The 19359-nt window shown below is 36.8% G+C and overlaps 1 protein-coding gene across 1 annotated transcript; it reads left to right on the top strand.

Moving 5' to 3' along the window:
- Positions 1–16344: 16344 nt before the first annotated feature.
- LOC117613216 lies at positions 16345–17004 on the top strand. Its single transcript, XM_034341846.1, has one exon. It carries the CDS (start codon positions 16345–16347, stop codon positions 17002–17004), a length of 660 nt encoding a protein of 219 aa, XP_034197737.1.
- The last annotated feature ends 2355 nt before the right edge of the window (positions 17005–19359 follow it).

Raw genomic sequence — 19359 nt, 5'->3', positions numbered from 1 at the left:
ATGCTCAACAAAGAATGTCTATGAATGGTGCTCAAGAAACATATGCCATGGTGGTGCAATGTCAAAAGAGGTCGCACACTTCTACAGGTGGATCTTCTCATAATAAGGCCTTGGGATCCCGTCCAAAGAAGAAGCGCACCCACTGTAAAGGATACAAACGTACCTGTGCTCGCTGTTACTAGTTGATTAGGTACGGTGATTGGTGGGACCATTCTAAAGCTCCTCGAAAGAATATGAGCAAATTACTGCACACATCTTCAGAAACAGATCTTTTAAATCTTGTTTTGGCTACATTGGCTTCCGCAACTGCCTCTATAGCCACAACATGTACCAAATGTATGTTTTAAATACTTCATCTAGAAAACATACATGAGTCATTGACTCAGGAGCGACTGACCATATAACATTCGATTCTGGATAAATTATCTCTCATATACCATCTCCTCAGTCGGTGGTGTCTAATGCTAATGAAATCCCAACCCTCCAGAAAGGTTCTCTATCTCTCTTTAAGGCACTCAATTTGGATTCTATGTTAATTGTTCTGTTCTTGAACCATAATCTATTATAAGTTGCTCACACTACTACGACTTTGGACTGTACTGTAACTTTTTGGCCAACTTATTGCGTTTTCTAGGATATCCTCAGCAGCAAGACAATTGGTTGTGGTACTAGGAAGGGCAAACTCTATTACTTGGACTTGGCGTCAGACAATGAAAGAAAAGTTGGTCAAGCTTTCAAGATGGGTTGAGACAGTGTTGAGAAAGAGACAGATTAAGTATGGTTTTGGCATAAGCGCCTCAGACATGCTTCGTTTGGTTATTTACAGAAGTTATTTCCATCATTATTCTCAAAGATTGATGTTTCAGTTTTTAAGTGTGACATTTGTGAACTGGCCAAGATTGATGTTTCAGTTTAAATAAAAGTTAGGTTCATTTTTCCCTTATTCACTCAGATATTTGAGGGCCTGTTAAAATTGCCACTCTGGTTGGGGCTCGATGGTTTGTAAGGTTCATAGATGATTGCACTCAGATGACAAGAATTTCCCTTTTCAAAACCAAAGAGGAAGTAGGTCTCAAGTTTCAATAGTTCCACAAAATGGTGGAAACCCAATTTCTTGCAAATATTCAGACTCTACGTTGTGATAATGGCAGAGAATTTCTCAATCATGATCTACACAAGTTTCTTCAAGATCTTGTCATCATACATCAACGCTCATACCCATATACTCCCCAACAAAATGAGTTAGAGAAGCGCAAAAATATACATGTCCTTGAAGTGGTTTGTGTTTCTCTCTTTGATGCCAACTTGCCTCAGTCATTTTGGGGAGAGGTCGTCCTCTTTGCAGATTACCTTATTAATTAGATTCCCTTAAGTATCCTAAATTTTTAAAATCCTCTCCAAACCCTTTAACACCATCAGCAAATACCTCTTACCCCAACCTTTAAACCATGGGTTTTCAGCTGTGTTGTTTTTGTGCACCTACATGATCACAAACGAAGCAAATTGGATCCTTGAGCAGAAAAATACTTTCATTGGCTATGCCCCTATCTGAAAGGCTACCGATGTTATCATCCCCAATTCAAAAGGTATATACCTCCATGGATATAGTGTTCTAAGAACCTGAAATGTATTTTTTAGACACACATGAGGAGAATCTAGAATGAAACAACTGGTCACTTCCCTTAGCTGACTGATCCCTTATGGAATTATGGAATTTTACACCTATGAAGAGTCTCGACATCAAACCCACCGATCGCCTCCACAAAACAACCGGTCGCCCCCACTTTTTTATGTACACCCAGAGTCTCACCATAAAAATGACACATCGGTTGGGGGAGGTGACTGGTCGCCCTTACATGTTTCTACACAATCGGAGTCTCGGCATAAAAACGACTGTTCGCCTCCGTGCTGCCAAAATTAGGAGGAGGAACTCACCATTAGCTATAGTACCACACCAATCACTTGTTAAGGATGTCATTTAGGTAATATCTTCCCCTGAAACTGATAATACTAATGCAATACATCATGATGATTTGATTTCAGAACACATAAGGGATGCAGATACCTCCATATACCAACTTCCAAAGAGGAAGAATCACAAAATACCTCAACTACAACACGAAGCAGATTCTAAAGCCAAAGGAAAACACCGCATAAATAATTATATATCTTTAAATAGATTATTAACGTCACATGTATATTTGGTGAAGCAATTGGTCGATACCTATGTCCCATGTAGTGTGAATGAACAACTAGAAGACTCAAAGTGGAAAGAAGCCATGAATGAGGAAATGCGAGCTCTCTAGAAGAATGCACATCGGAGCTCGTGCTTCTACCTCACAGAAAGAAGATGGTAGGAAGCAGGTGGATCTATACTATGAAACTGAAAGCGGATGTATCCATTAAAATATATAAAGCCAAATTGGTGGCGAAGAGGTATACAAAGAAGTATGGGAGGACTAACAGGAGACCTTTACCCTAGTAACTAAGATCAACAGCAGCATAGTCCTATTATCTCTAAATGAAAATCAATATTTGCTACTACATCAATTCAATGTTAAAAATGCATTCTTACATGGAGACTAAGAAGAGGATGTATACATAGAGAATTGGAAAAAGAGATATCCACGGCATTAGTTAACATCTCATCAAACAGTCGACTTAACGGAGGGTGTAAATTGGTTATTTTTAATAATATTGGGGGTGTAAATTGATGAAAGTGAAATCTTGTGATCCATGTTGAAAATGACCCCACACCCCTAAGATCTGAAATGTCGTTAGCCCAAAAAAATATTAGCCCACCCTGTAAAATTTCCTAGTTCCTCCCTTGATCTTACTTCACATTCACATGTCTAGCCGGGAAATCTCATGTTTACAACTGACATCACTCTGTGAGTCCATATATGTACAAACACAAGAAGTGGGGTTTTGCATCCAAAATATATTTACTCTCATTCCCTTGTAAGTAAGAACTTCTATTTTCCTTCTATCACAGTTTAACATGTGTGCATACAATTTTATTTTTATCTTTTAAATGAATTATTTTACATATGTGTATGTGATTTCTAAGAATGAAGAATGTCTCCTTCAGGGAAAGTGTGGGAAGCATTGTCCTTTGCATCCTAAGAATTGGTGTTCAAATTATTGGAAGATGATAATTAGGGACAAACCATTAAGGTGTCTAACCTAGGCTTTAGCCAAGGTGAGATTTTTCTTCTTTTTTTTTGGTTTTTATAGTTAGTATATAGGTTTTTAAGGTTTAACCCAACTCAAAATCTAATAGGTCACCCGTGGGGTAAATCTAGGCCATTCTATTTTGAAATCTTGAATTTGTCCCTAATGATAATCTCATAGAAATATAGAAAAACAGAAGAAGAGATTATAGTCCTCCCATAGCAAATTGAGTTAACTGATGAGCTACGTTGTTTATGGTTACCATCTCTTCAAACATCATAACGAGTTGAATATTTTAGTACATACTAATTATTCTTATTTAGAAAGAAATCAAAACTGTTATAGCGATAATCCAAAGAGTTAACATCAACAGGGTCTAGTTCAGTAAAAAAGGGTCTTGACTTGTAGACTAATGGTTTTAGATTTGAACTCTCTCGACACCTTGGCAATGTGTGTATGATATCCCCTTCCTAACTTTGACAAAATAATAATCAAAAGAGTTAGTCTTCGCAACCGTCTGATATGTTGGAGGTTGGGACAAATGAAATGAAGGATAAAAAAAATACACAAATTCCACATGAACTTTTCACTTTTGTGCATGTACCACCAACGGTAATAATTTTTAGATTTTTTTCGGGGGGGTGATAGAGGGGGCTAAATGCCCCAGACAACAAGAACAAAGCGGGGTCTGGCGATTCCCATCAGATCATCAAGAAGGATATTTCCCATCCAGATAGCGATCTCATCGAGGATGCAACTCCCGAAGCTAAGTTATGACTTCAATTAGCAAGTGCATCTGCAACAGAATTCCTTTCTCTGTATATATGATGAATGAAGCAGTTTCCAATTTACTTATGGCTTATTTTTTGATATATCCCTTGATAGTGTAGTTGAGTCTCACTTTTACCCCATTTTTTACACATATTTGTGTCACTTTACCCTATTTTCACAAAATATTAATTAAAAATTAAAAATTAAAAATTAAAGGCTTATTTACTATAATGCCCNTAAAACTATTGTCAAATCTCACTTTACCCACTGAAAGTTAAAATGACCTAGAGTGCCCCCTTGACCAAGGTTTGGTGTTTCACTTTGCCCCCTATTGTTACCTCTGTTAAAACTACTGACATGGCACCAATGGGTCCCACTAATTTATTGAAATGTATGCCAAGTAAATGCCATGTGTGAAAAAACAAAAACAAAAAAATATTTTATTTAAAAAAAATTTAACAAAGAAGATATTTTTCTCTCTCCCTCTTTCTCTCTCTGTAATCGACCCCTCGCCGCCCAAACAACCACCACCCACGACACACACCCACACCTACCCACAAACCCACTTGATCCTAAACTTCATGCTGCTTTATTTTCTTATGTTGGTTTTGCTGTTCATAGTTGGTTGTGTTCTAATTGTGCAATATGTAGATGTACTCTTCCCTAGTTCCTCAATTAAGAAATGTATTGGGCTAAATTTGGACTTTGGAAACAAAAGAATATTTTTTTTGTTGGTGTGGGTTTGTGGGTAGGGTGGGTGTGTGTCGCAGTTGGGTGGTTGCAGTGGCGGAGCCAAGAATTTATGTGTTGGGGGGCCAACATATAAACCAAATAAGGCATTAAAAAATTTCAAATTTTCAACTTTTAACAATGTTTGTAAAAATAAAAGGTAGAAAACAATTATTTTTTCAATTAGGTATCAAAATAACACTCGTCGTTCTTTCATATCTCGAAAACCATCTATAATTGAGTCAATGCTAAACTTTGCTTCATATAGGAACAAAAATTAAAATCCCAATCCTTCTTTATTTGGGTAAAAATCTACTTCCTATTTGATAAAGGAGATTTTTGGAAACTTTTTTTGATTGGCTACTTTTATTTTTTATTAATATATTGGTGGGCCCAAAATTACTTAGTCTCTCTATTTGAAATCACTTACTCTTTTACTTGCAAAGAGAGAGAAACGTATCTTTCTTTTGTGAGGGGGCCACAAACAGTTTATTATTATATAAACTTCCTAAATGTGTAGGAAAGCAAGAACAAAAATTAAATGCAGTAAAAAACTTTGGGGGGGCTCAAGCCCCTTTAGAGCAACTCCACCCGTTTGCCCTTAGCCATGGCAAGGGTGGAGCTAGGGCGAGCACTATTCATGTGAATAGTGTTTGCCCTTGCAAATAGTAAATTGTGTCTCCACCCGTTGCCCTTAGCCATGGCAATTACTATTCATTTTGTTGTTTTTTCCTCCTATTTTGTAATGAAAATAATTAATTTGGGTAATATTTTCAGATAAGATTTTCGGATTCCTACGTGTCAAGACTATTCATAATCAGATAAAATTTTTGGATAAGATATTTGGATTCAAATTTTGGATTAATTTCAAAGTTCAAATTTCAGATAAATATTTGGGTTCAAATTTCGAATGAATTTCAAAATTCAAATTTCAGATAAATTTGGGTTCAAATTTCGGATGAATTTCAAAATTCAAAATTCAGATAAATTTGGGTTCAAATTTCAGATAAATTTGGGTTCAAATTTCGGATGAATTTCAAAATTTGAATTTCATACAAATTAGGGTTCAAATTTCGGATGAATTTCAAATTTCAGATAAGATTTTCATCCAATAAAATCAAGCCACGTGGCATGTCTATCTTGCCAAATAAAATACATGAATTATAACAACTTTAATAGAAAACAACTAAAATACAAATACATAAAAGATATGCTAACTAATTTAATGGTTTCCATCATTTAACCAATCCGTGTTGCTAGGCCCATCATCCCGGAAAAGTCTTCTTCTCATAACATCCCTTCGTTCTAGCTTCCAAAATTGTTTTGTTTTAGGGGACATATGACTTGTATCCATCGCCATGGTTTCCCGATCTGTCTTGTCCATATCTTTTTTGCGCAAATACTCCCTTTCTCGTGCAAACTCAGCATCAAGGGCCAACTCGTTCTCTTGGCGTTTTTGCTCCATTTCTATTCTTATGCCGTTTTGCCTTGCAATTTCCTCCAAAAATTGTGAATTTTGATTGCTTGAATTACCCTTCTTCTTTGCCTTCGCTGCCTTTCGGCCAATGGGCCTCGGCTCCTTTTCGATGGGTGAGTCTTGACTCATAGGAGAATCAAGAGGTGAATCCGATGTCATTGAATCACGGAGTGGCGTCTCGTTTAACACAACCTCCGGACCCGTTGGAATAATTATGAAGCGTTTGCAAAATTTCACCACCTCCCAACATTCATGATGGGTGAAACTTTTTTTGCCACCCCCGGTTGCACCGAACCACATTTGTGCTTGAATCATCTATTGAACAAAAAAATGGAAATGCAATAAATATTTAAAATATATTGGATATGCAAGAAATATTAACAACATATTGAAAATGCAAGCAATATTAACAAAATATTGAAAATGCAAAAAATATTAACAACATATTGAAAATGCAAGCAATATGAACAAGATATTGAAAATGCAAGCAATATTAACAAAATATTGAAAATGCAAAAAATATTAACAACATATTGAAAATGCAAGCAATATGAACAAAATATTGAAAATGCAAGCAATATTAACAAAATATTGAAAATGCAAAAAATATTAACAACATATTTAAAATGCAAGCAATATGTACAAAATATTGAAAATGCAAGCAATATTAACAAAATATATATATTAGGAGATTAAACTTAATAAAAAAAAAATTATAAAATACTTACCTCGTTAGTACGATTTTGCCCACTTCTATAGTTGTCCATCGCTTTTGCTAGGGCATTTCTCCATTTTCCCAACTCTTTATTGAGAATTTTCCACCTACTGGATAATGCCATCTCCGTACGAGTAGACCCCGGAATTTTTTCACAAAATTCGGCATGAATTTTTTTTCCACATATGAAAAAATTTCATCTCATTGCCGGACACGGGACAATGACAAATTTGGAGCCAAACCTCACACAAGGAAACATCTTCCATGGTGCTCCAAGCCCCTCCGGTTTCGATAGAAGAAGCCATAAAAATATGAAATCAAAATGATAGATGAAAAAAAGGAAAATGTTGTGTAAAAAGAGTGAATTATAGTAGAAGTATAATGAAATGTAAGAGTATTGGTGTTGAAAGTGAAGGGTATTGATAGGTATTTATAGAAAAAAAATATCAGAATTTTTTAGAATTTTTTAGAATTTTTTACGATTTTTTTCATATTTTTTTCACCCAAAAAAGCCTCAGCCGTTGGATTAGAGAGGAGAAGCAGATCGGAAGGCAGCGAGCGCGACACGTGGCAGCCTACTGTTGGCGCTGGCGTCGCGCTGACGTCAGCGCGCGCCAGTTCAAATTTTTTTACTGTTGGCGCGTGCAATGCACGCGCCAACGGTAAAAAAATTTGAACTGACCAGGACTGACGTCAGCGTGACGCGTGCGCTGACGTCAGCAAACTCGTGTTGGACCTGGGGCTGGTTTGGCCTTTGGGCTGGCCCGAGTTGGTGGGTCCCACACCACCCCCGGGCCTGGGCGCAACGCTGGAGCGCGAAATTTTTTTTGGCCCGCCCTCGCCTTGGGCTGGGCTGCACCGCTGGAGGTGCTCTAATAGAGGCTTACTAATTTCAAATTCCGATCAGTTTCACTTTGACAAAAAAGGGAACGTCTACTTGAGAAGCACGATTTGGTTTGGTCTACAATACAGCAGGAGAAGTAGTTTCAGCCATGCAATTGCAGGTTCAGGAAACTTGGTATGGCTGGGAGACAAAGGAAGCATTCTTTGGCAGAGTTTTAGCCATCCTACTGACACTCTTTTACCTGGCTAGGAGTACTCAGAAGGAATGAAGCTCAAAAGTTTTCGCAATCGCAATAACGTGTCTCATTATCTTGAAATTCAGTAGGGGGAGCTGGTCTTATACGCAGGATATCAAACTCCCCAACTCTATTGGTCCATGGCAGATGACAGCAGGAAAAACAATAACAATGTCAGTGGCAAGATTCATTCTTTGTCTCTGGTGTCCAATTCATGGAATTTTAATGGTGCAAATGGATCATCATCGATGGATTGTTTCTTTCATGAACCGGTAGGGCAATGTTTTGATGAAAATTATGGCACTAGTACCACTGAACCAATCGCAGTCAATCACAATATGGGGTTTAAAAATGGGGCATGTTTCGAGGACTTCGGACTTTGGGAAAAATAATGCAAGGAGAAAAGATTGCCCGGTATCGGGTATTAATATGTAGTACTAGGTATTGTAGTTTAGTATTCGGTACCAATATCCGATCTATGTTCTATTAATAAAATTGCATCCCTATCAGATCTTTGTTGTAACTCTATGTGCTTGTAGTATATGTGGGGTTTTTTTTTTTTTTCCGAGATATTCTATGATTGCATTCATAATTTAGTCAAAGAAGCCACTAGCCACAAAAGGCCAATACAAACTAGCCATAAAAGGGCCATTACAATAACGGAGCGGTTTAATATCAAAATTAAGACAATATGATGTGTCTCCATTAACAATCAGGTAAGATTGAAGAAACTCTGGCATAGTCATCCCAACTAAGATTGCAAACTTAGAATAATTAAAAAGATATAAAACTTGAAAAAAGTCATAACAATACAAATAAAACTCTCACAAATGAGAGATGAAAAGCTCTTACAAAGGAGAGATGAAAAACTCTCACAAAAGGAGAGGTGAAAACTACACAGAGAACCCAAAGAGTCTCTGCAACTTATTCCAAACATAAAGAAATTGCAAAAAAAGATGGTGGTGGAGATCTGAGGCCGAAGTACAGGTAAAAATCCGACGCTGAGCCGCAGCCGCCTATAATGTTTGGATGAAAATCATAACAAAACTAAGACAAATAGGACAAATAGGGAAAACCTTTTGTCTCTGAAAATGGATAAAGAGGTGAAAGGAGGAAGAAAAGAGGAGTTCGCATCTGTTTATTAAATATTATACTCTAAAGTATAACTTGTCACTCATTCAAATTATTTTATGAATTAGTGCGTAAAAGTTGTAAAAGGAGTGCACTTGGCCTTTACACTTGAGTTTGATCCTCATCACTCTAAATTAGGATAGTATATAGTTATCATTGTATGAACAAAAAGGTCACAAAAGGAGCAGGAACCTTTGAAATAACAAGAAAACTTAGAAACAAAAAATATTATATTACCTGAAGGCCATTAGGTTTTTGGAAGTATTTCTTTAGAGTTTTTTTATTTAAACCTCGCACTTCTCTTTGTTCACCCCATATTTTAAGTTCACTCCAACATTTAATTCAAATTTTCACAATTTCTAAGTAAACCTCACTGTCTTCCCAAACTACCCCTAAATACACACCAATGGGAAAAAATAATTAAAAAAAAACTCAACAACCTCCTCACACCCCACTTTCTCCTTCTATGTGGTGTTATGTCAAGCAGAAGCAGCCGGAGCCCTTCTCTTGGTGTTTGGTGCGGCAGGAGTTTTAGGCACCTCAGTCTTTTGTTCGTCCATCTCTTCTGAAATGGCTGTCCTAATTCTTTTCTTAGGGTTTCATCAATTTCCACAGCCACACTACGCTCAAGCCATAAATTTTTATCTCAGTCGTCCAGAACCAAATGAAAACAAATTGCATAATTAACACTATGAATTTAAGCAACTAAGTTAGTAATTACTAGAATCCTTAAGAACATAAATAAAATAAAAACTAATGCAACAAGAAAAAATAAAATAAATACTTAACGTAACCTCTAAAAACCCATTTGCACAAATACAATTAACAATCACCAAGAACCCAGATGATAAGAACCCCAAAGAAGAGGAAAACGTAACCAAAACTTGAAGAAATACTGAACCAACTACTGAGGATGGCAATAGAATTACAAGTGGGTATCCTTATGTCTTCATGAATGACAAATGAAGAGCAATCATGAGAGAGCTCGATGATTGCCGGGACTTTGCAGGCAGTGGTTTTTGCTTTTTTGTTGTTGATAGCAGTGAATTATGTTCTTAATTTGAGCAATCAGCAACCAAAGAAAAGTATGGGGTTTAAACACAATAATAAGTTGGATGTTCTTTTTTGTCTTTTTACACAATAATAAAACTTAAAAGCTTAATGATTTAAGTATTGGGGTGAACAAAGAAAAGTATGAGGTTTAAATAAAAAAAACTCTTTCTTTATTAGTGATGTGATGATCTTAATATGTTTAAATATGAATAATATACTATTACCACATTTGTATACCACATTCCCATACCACCTTATGTGGCAGATGAGGTGGACGGCCACATCAATTAAAATTAATTTAACATTTTCTTTTCTTTTATAATTTATTGACACTTTTAATTGATGTGGCTATCCACTTCAAATGCCACATTAGGTGGAATGAGAATGTGGTATATAAATGTGGAAAGAGTACCATTACTCTCTAAATATTAACCCAATCTGATTGAGGAGCGAGGCCTTCTAGAAGTATCTTGTGGAAACAATGGTGAATGTGGGTCTTAGGGAAATTCTATGTGAATCCCATTATTTGCTCTTTGCACCCAACATTTTCTTTACACCCCACTGAATTTTAATAGAATTTAAAATTACTTACTATACCTCATTTTTCTTCCTAAATTGCCCTCATAAACCCCATTCCCTAACCTATTGTGTAAACCCCATCCCATATCATACACCACCCATCAAAACCCCCCTTCTCTTTCAGACACACCCCATCTCATATCAAACCCCACCCCATCCCATCTCAAGCCTCACCCCATCGAAAATTCTCTCCTCTTGCAAACACACCCCATCGCACACCTCATCAGATTTCAACAATCTTCATCGCACACCCCATCCAAACAGAGCCATCCCAACAAACCCTAACCCCTTTGAAAACCCCCATCACAACAAACTCCAATGGAAAAGCCAGAAACGACTTACCTGGTTGATGAAGCCACATCGTAAACCCATCGAGCAACCCACCGAAAGTAACCCACCTGGTTGATTAAGCCTAGGTTTGATTTCACTTTTGAAAAGCCAAAGTTCTATTTTAAATTTTGATTTCAACTTTGTGGGTGTATGGTTTGAACCTGGTTTTATGAATCTGGATTGAACTTTCAGTGGGTTACCACCGAAATGGTTACATTGTTTCAGTGGTAGTCCACTGAAATTGAACCTAGTTTGTACGAAAATTAATTTTACTTTCGGTGGGTTACCACTGAAATCGTTACCTTGTTTCAATGGTAGTCCACCGAATTTGATTCTGTTTTTTAGTAGCTGTTCACCGAATATATTTTCGTTTTTCTGTGGTACTCCACCAAATATGTTTCCATTTTTCAGTGATTGTTTACCGAATTTGTTTTCGTTTTTCAGGTCTGATCCTATATTAAGTAGGATTTTGGATGCCAACTCATCAAAGACAATTGAAGCCAAACTAGGAAAGCATAGTTACCAAGTCAAAAGACGAATTGTTCCTTATTTAAAGAAGACTAGAAAACAGGGTTCTCTTATGTTGGAATTTGAAGGAGAGTCAAAGAGTCGCTGCCATCGTCAAGTTCTCGAGCATCGTCATAATCCATAAGTTCTATTTTATGTTTTCTAATTTTTCAATTATGTTTTCTTTGAACATGAGTAACTAAATTGTTCTCTAGGGCGAGCATGACGCCCGAGCATTGATAGTTATGATTTCTAATGTTATTTAATGGATGCTAAGTTTCTTTTAGATGAATGTTTAATCACTATTTTAATTGTACTATTTGTTTAAGTTCTTTGACTGATCACATTAGGGCTTTGCATCTAGTAAATTAGAAGATGAATTTGAGGCAGAACTCACAATATAATTCAATTAGCTTCTTGTGATTAACTGTGGTGAATTACATTATTGCTTGACGAAGAATAATGATTTGCTTGGTTCTCTCGTTTTCTAGAATGTAATGAATCCAACTTGTTAAATTTATGCCTTAACTAGGATAGATTGCAGGATTGGGTATATGATCTTTGTCTGAACTAGAAAAGAATCTTACACTTAAGGAAAACTATGGTCTGAGTGCCTAAAAAGGACTTAAATACGGGAATTATCATATAAAGAATCGAAAGAATCTGTTGAATGCATTGACGTCTAACTTGGATTGCTTGTGGTTGATTCCGAAACCCTAGACCTTCATCATTCTTTTTCAATATTTAAAAGTCAACGTTTTAATTCTTAATTGCCTTGATTAATTTCTTGTTTGTTTCATAAACCTTCACAACAACAATCTCTACAAATTTACTCGTGTATCAGTTAGATTTAATTTAGGTATTCGAATATTGGATTAATTTGGAATCCTTGTGAAAACGATACTTGGACTTGTCAAACGCTATACTACATCAATCTTGTGCACTTGCTAGAACAGACCAAGTTTTTGGCGCCGTTATCAGGGATTCTTAATTTATGTATAGTTGAGTTTGTTTTGTGTCTTATTATATTTTTATTCCTGTTTTGTTTCTTATTATTATTATTATTTTTTTAAAAAATTTTCTTAAAGTTGTGTTTTGGTTTTAGGAAATACATAATTCAAAAAAAAACAAAAACAAAAACAAATAGGGGAAGCAAAAGTCAAACAGCCAAAGCTAAAGGGGGTAATTCGCAGAAAGCCAAACCTCCACCAATTGGAAAGCATTCCACTTGGATTTGGGTTTTTTAGTCTTTCAGCAACTCAACGCCACTTCTTAGATTTGGGTTTTTTGTCTTTCAGCAACTCAACGCCACCTCCAGCATCCCACTTTAACTCAAGCCACCTCTCCACCCACCAAGCTCGTATTCCAGGAAATCAAAGAACAAGGAAGCACGCATCCAACACGAGACAAAAAGATTTCACTGACTTTCTGCTGTCAACTAAAAAGTTTCTTTTTTTCATATTGGAATCTTTTGTTCCAATTCCAATTAGGCTTAGACGCTGTTTGGGATTTCCTTTTTTTGGCCAAAAATCTGCTTCACTTTAAAGTTAAGCAGTTTAAGGTGTTTGGTAAAAATAAAATATCATGATTATTTTAAAAGCAGTGGTCTTTTGACAGCAGCTTTTAAAAGCAGGCTTTGGGTTGCTTTTCAAAGCTGCTTTCAAAAGGCCACTGCTTTTAAAATAATCATGAGAGCTACTTTTAAAAGAAGCAGAGATGAACCTTGAATTTTGTTCCAATTCCAATTAGGCTTAGACGCTGTTTGGGATTTCCTTTTTTTGGCCAAAAATCTGCTTCACTTTAAAGTTAAGCAGTTTAAGGTGTTTGGTAAAAATAAAATATCATGATTATTTTAAAAGCAGTGGTCTTTTGACAGCAGCTTTTAAAAGCAGGCTTTGGGTTGCTTTTCAAAGCTGCTTTCAAAAGGCCACTGCTTTTAAAATAATCATGAGAGCTACTTTTAAAAGAAGCAGAGATGAACCTTGAATTTTGTTCCAATTCCAATTAGGCTTAGACGCTGTTTGGGATTTCCTTTTTTTGGCCAAAAATCTGCTTCACTTTAAAGTTAAGCAGTTTAAGGTGTTTGGTAAAAATAAAATATCATGATTATTTTAAAAGCAGTGGTCTTTTGACAGCAGCTTTTAAAAGCAGGCTTTGGGTTGCTTTTCAAAGCTGCTTTCAAAAGGCCACTGCTTTTAAAATAATCATGAGAGCTACTTTTAAAAGAAGCAGAGATGAACCTTGAATGAGTTTTTTTAATTCCCAAAATACCATCATTCATTTGAAAAAATGACACCACCTTCACTTCCACATCCAACTCCACCACTTGCACCATCACATTCACTACCTCCACAAGCACCACTACCACCACCACCATATCCTCCTCCTCCTCATCCTCCACCCCCCACCATCATAACCACCACCACCACCACCACCTCCAAAACCTATACATCCACCACGACCTCCATAACCAACACCACCACCACCACCATGCGGTCACTGCCACAACCACCACCACCTCCACAACTGCCATTCCCACCACAACCACTACAACAACCACCTACTCCACCTTCATCACCACCACCTCCACTTCATCACCACCACTACCACCACATGATTAGTACATAACACTTTCAACATCATGTCTATTTCAATCATTATTCACAGTTATAATAATTTTATATTAAAATTTACCAAACGATTTTGACAAGGCTTTTTGTACTAACAGCACTTTAAAAATATTGTTTACCAAACATGAAGCTGCTTTATTTTACAGCTAATTATTTTCAAAGCGCAGCAGAATCAACTTTTTTTAAAAGTGGCAGCAATCCCAAACTGGGCCTTAATCTTTCCTTTTCCCATTCAATTTTATTCTCCTAACCCTGTTTGTGTTGCCATTTAAAATCTTTTTTTTTTTCCAGGTGCAGCCAATAACATCCAAAGAGGAAACCAACAAAAATTGGGGCTGCTCAACAAAAGGAAAGAGGATAACTCTTCTCACGCAGCAGCTCTTGGTTCCAATTGGAGAACCCCATCGTGCTCATCTCTCATCTCCAATTCAATTTGGGTTTTGTTGATTTCCTACTCTAATTGTATTATTATTCTCTTATTTAAACAACTCTTTGCCATTGTTGCAGTTACAAAAACCTAATTTCTGAAAATTGTACGCAAGGGAGGCGTTCTCGCAAGTTGGAGTTAATTCCTATTGATCAAGAACTTGAGCGTACGATACGAAAACATCGAATGGAGAATTTTTCACCAAGACCAACTATGGCTAATCTAGTCAACAATGGTGGAGATAACCCACCACTACAACCAAGGATTTTAAGGGATTACACTGCACCAGCGGAGAACAATGCCCCATCGTGCATCGTATTGACTCCAATCACACAACGTTTCGAAATTCGCCCAACAACTATCCAACTTATACCTAGTTTTCATGGGAAGGAGGAAAATCCTTACCATCATCTCAAGACATTCTTCACCACATGCTCCACATTCAATTATGGCGATGTTAGTGAAGAGCAAATTCAACATTTTCTCTAAGGGATAAAGCAACAAACTGGTTAGACTCCCTTCCAGAAGCATCTATAAATTCTTGGACTAATTTATCTAATAAATTTCTTTCAAAATTTGTCCTTGCTCCTAAAACCAATGCTTTGATAGCAAATATTATGAGTTTTCGTCAATAAGAGCATGAACAATTTCATGAATGTTGGGAGCAATATAAGGATTTGTTTCTTCAATGCCCTCATCATGGTTTCGACATATGGTAAAAAGTTCACTACTTTTATAGAGGGTTGAACCCGCAAAACAAGAGCATGGTAGATTCAACAGTTGGTGGAAGCTTAATGGACAAGACTGCAGATGAAGCTATCAGCGCATTTGAAATAATTTGTGAGAACTCTGAGCATTGGGACTTTCGTACAAAAGATTCAAGAATTATACTTACATCATCAACACAGAAATGAGGCATTTATGAAGTTAGTGCAAGCACAGGTTTAGAAGCACAAGTTGCAGCTCTTACAAAACTTATCACGCCACTGGTACAGAAGGTAACTACACAACCATGTAATCTATGTGCTAGCATCGCCCACGACACTGCAAATTGCCCATTGAATCCTATCTTAGAAGATGTGCAAGAGGTCAACGACGTACCAGCAACCCTATCAAGCTCCTCCCACACAACACGAAGATCCTTCTATTAAGGAGATGCTATCTCAACTCTTGAAGAAATCAGATAGATATGAACAAGAGGTTGCATCACTTAAACAAAGTCAATTAGTGTTGGAAAAGAGTCAATCCAAATTTGAGGTTCAGTTGGGACACATAGCTACTACTCTAAACAGATTGGAAAGAGAACAAGGTCAATTTCCAAGCCAAATAGAAGCTAATCCAAGGAATCATGAGCAGGTTCAAGCTATTACCACTTTGAGAAGTGGAAAAGTGATTGATAATAAGATTGGAAATTCAGAGATCGATGATAAAGCAGAAGATGAAGGCATGATAGAAACAGGCAACAATTTCACAAGAAATTTGGGGGCTCTTTGAAATTTGAAAGTGACGCCACTCCTGTTGACAAGGTTACCGAATCTTTGCAACATGTCCCTCATACTCCAAACACAGCAGCTCAAGGTCCTCTTCTTTTCCCTCAACGTGACAAACATGCCAGAAAAGAGAAAAATAAGGGAGACATTATGGAGCAATTTAAGAAGGTGCAAATTAATATTCCTCTGCTAGACGCAATCAAATAGATCCCTTCCTATGCAAAGTTTTTAAAGGATATTTGCACCAACAAAATGAGGTTTGAAGAGCATGAACAAGTGATGTTATCGGAAAATGTGAGCGCTGTGCTTCAAAGAAAGTTGCCACCCAAGCTCCAAGATCTTGGAAGCTTTACAATCTCATGCACTATTGGAAAAAGAAAATTTGACAAAGCATTGCTTGATTTGGGAGCAAGTGTGAACTTAATGCCCTACTCTGTATATGAACAACTTGGGTTGGGGGAACTAAAGTGTGTCTTGATCTCTTTGCAATTCGCGGATCGTTCTGTGAAGTACCCAAGAGGCATTGTTGAAGATGTACTTATCCATGTTGATCAACTTATCCTCCCTGCTGACTTCGTCGTCTTGGATATGAAGGAAGTTAAAATTTCGGGTCGTAAACTCCCTCTCATCCTTGGTAGACCCTTCATGGCTACTGTAGGTATGAAAATTGATGTTAAATCTGGTTTACTGACCATGAATGTGCAAGATACAACTATAAATTTTCAGGTCTTTGAAGCTTTGAAAAGACCCTTCGATCCTTATGATTGTTTTCACATCGAGGTTGTGGATCAAATTATAGAGAAGACATTCATTGAATCAAACTGCACATATCCTATAGAGAATATTGATACTTTGACGGCACAAACCAAGACTATTGAGGTGATGTACCTCGATGACCCCCCAGATATGTGAAGATCGTTGAGTCTGGCTAAAGACTTTAAATTTAGCGCTTCTTGGGAGGCAACCCATCTTTTGGATGCATGATGATGATGAGAGGATCTTGGCGTTTGAAGCACTTCCTACTCGAGATTATATGCCCAGGGAGCTCTAAACCTTACTCCTTACTCTTTATTTTCTTGTTTTAATTTTTTTCCCTTTACTTGATTCATTGCATGCATTTTGATTCTTTTTACATTGAGGACAATGTTTCATTTAAGTTTGGGGGGAATGATTTGCTTTATTGCTTATTTTTGTGTTTTGCAAAATTTTTAATGTCTGAAAACGTAGGGCTTTCGTTTTGTTTAAAACTGTTTTGGTCAGTAATTTAGTCACGTGACCCCCCTTTTAGTGACCAAAATACGTGTTTTAATGACCAGATTGTAAGCCCTTTAGTGATCAAAGTTGCAGTCACTAATAGCTTTTCGTTAGGGACCAAACAAAGGAAATCACTAATTCTATGGGTTGTAGTGACCAATACTTGTGGTTGGTCACTAAATAGAATTTGTGAAAAATTTCTAGTGACCACCCAGTGACCACCAATATTTGAACACTAGTAGTATTCAGTGACCAAAATCGATACTTTTTGTGACCAATTTGCTGGCCACTAATAAACGTTTTTCTTCTTGTGAGCTTAGCACAATCCAAGGTGTTACAGTACAACACCTGGTACCGGATGCTAATCTATAGTAGACAAGATTAAAATTTCGACTACGTACCAGGTGTTTGATAAAATTTGAATTGGTACAGACAATCTTTATAATAAAAATTCTATTAATCAAGAACAAAACTCGTGGGTTCGAGTTCCGGAAACAGCCTCTACAAAAACAGGGGTATGGCTGCATACATCCTGCTCTCCTCGAAGTCAAACCCGACATTACAGGAGCCTCATGCAGTGGGCTGTCTTTATTTCTTTAACATAGACATACATATATATACAGAACGCATGTACATGCAAGAGAGAGAGGAGAGAAAGAAGGGAGAGGAACTTGTGGATATTGCAAATTTATTTTGATACTTTCTGGAGAGACAGGAACATAACCAAGGGGAGATTTCTGGGATTATACGAACTAGAAGAAAGAAGATAAAGCGTGCAGTATTTAAATTTAAATCATATGATCTGAACTGTATTGCTAGGACAATGACCCTTTTTGTCTTCCGCAAAAATTACACACACGTTGTCAGTGCAAACATTGGTTTCCTATATAGCTGAACACTTCATGCATCTTTGTATAAAGTAAATATATACACATATAATAGAATGGAAAAAATAGGAAAAATCAGCAAATCAAAGCATAGAGGATTTCACATTACTCTTTGCCTGATGGTTAGAAAGTAGCAGAGGTTCGTCTCTTATAGATCTCAAATATTTATGAAAATCTATGGTTAACCATCAAAAACCAGATTATTCTGATGTAGATCACATTCTGCCCCTATTTTCATTCAAAGGTTAGCAAAGAGCATGCCAATTTACCTAGTTTCTTGTCCTTAGGGAGACAAAGAGTTCACTAGGAATCACAACTCGCAGACCTTGACTCTCAACTGCTAAACATGTAAAAATTGATTACTTGATGACACTAAATACTTTTTCACAAAATTAATCCCAATTAATCAAGAGGAAATTTGTCATGCAGAAACAGGGTTCTCCTTTTAGGACCGACTACAACAAGCTCGCCGACTCCCCATTCGTCTTAAGGCATGGACCCTAATCAATACGAGAAATACAAAAGCATACTAGGCATGCAGGTAGAACATACATTGATTTTGAGGAATGAAATTTTCAATCCTTCATGTTTTACTTTCAAACAAGATAACATAAGGCTGAAGGAAAAGACTTATGTTGCTGGATTCAATCTTTTTATTTATTCTTAACGAGTTGTCATCCAGATATATGGTACAACAGAAAGTTGAATACAGCTATCCTACTCAATGAAACCAACGAGGTCTGCAAGGTTCACATTTAAGCAATACCCGCTCCGTGTGGTGAACTCAGGTTACTTCTGAAATAATGACTAGAAAAGCCTATCTTCTTAAGGAGTTTTAGTTATACTGCAGTGAATCATCTCATCTAAAATCAATTAAAATCACACAAAAAAGTAAGCAAAAGACTATTATAAACTAGGTATAGTGCTATTCTCCCACGCTTATGTCAACTATCTAATTCTAAATCAAGTTCTGAGATACATAAAACCTTTTGGGCCTAAATCATCATGTATCGGTGCTTCACTGAACACTATTACACAAACTTCAGAAGAAAAAACTAGTGTTGTTGTTCCAGCATCAAACCCAAAATACTTTTAGATTGTGCCCGTCAAATGTCTACTATAAAGG

Source organism: Prunus dulcis, unplaced genomic scaffold (genome assembly GCF_902201215.1).
Source record: "Prunus dulcis unplaced genomic scaffold, ALMONDv2, whole genome shotgun sequence".
In the NCBI taxonomy this organism is placed as follows: Eukaryota; Viridiplantae; Streptophyta; class Magnoliopsida; order Rosales; family Rosaceae; genus Prunus; species Prunus dulcis.
Note: the sequence above shows the minus strand (reverse complement) of the source record. Positions and strands in the feature narration are given on the sequence as shown.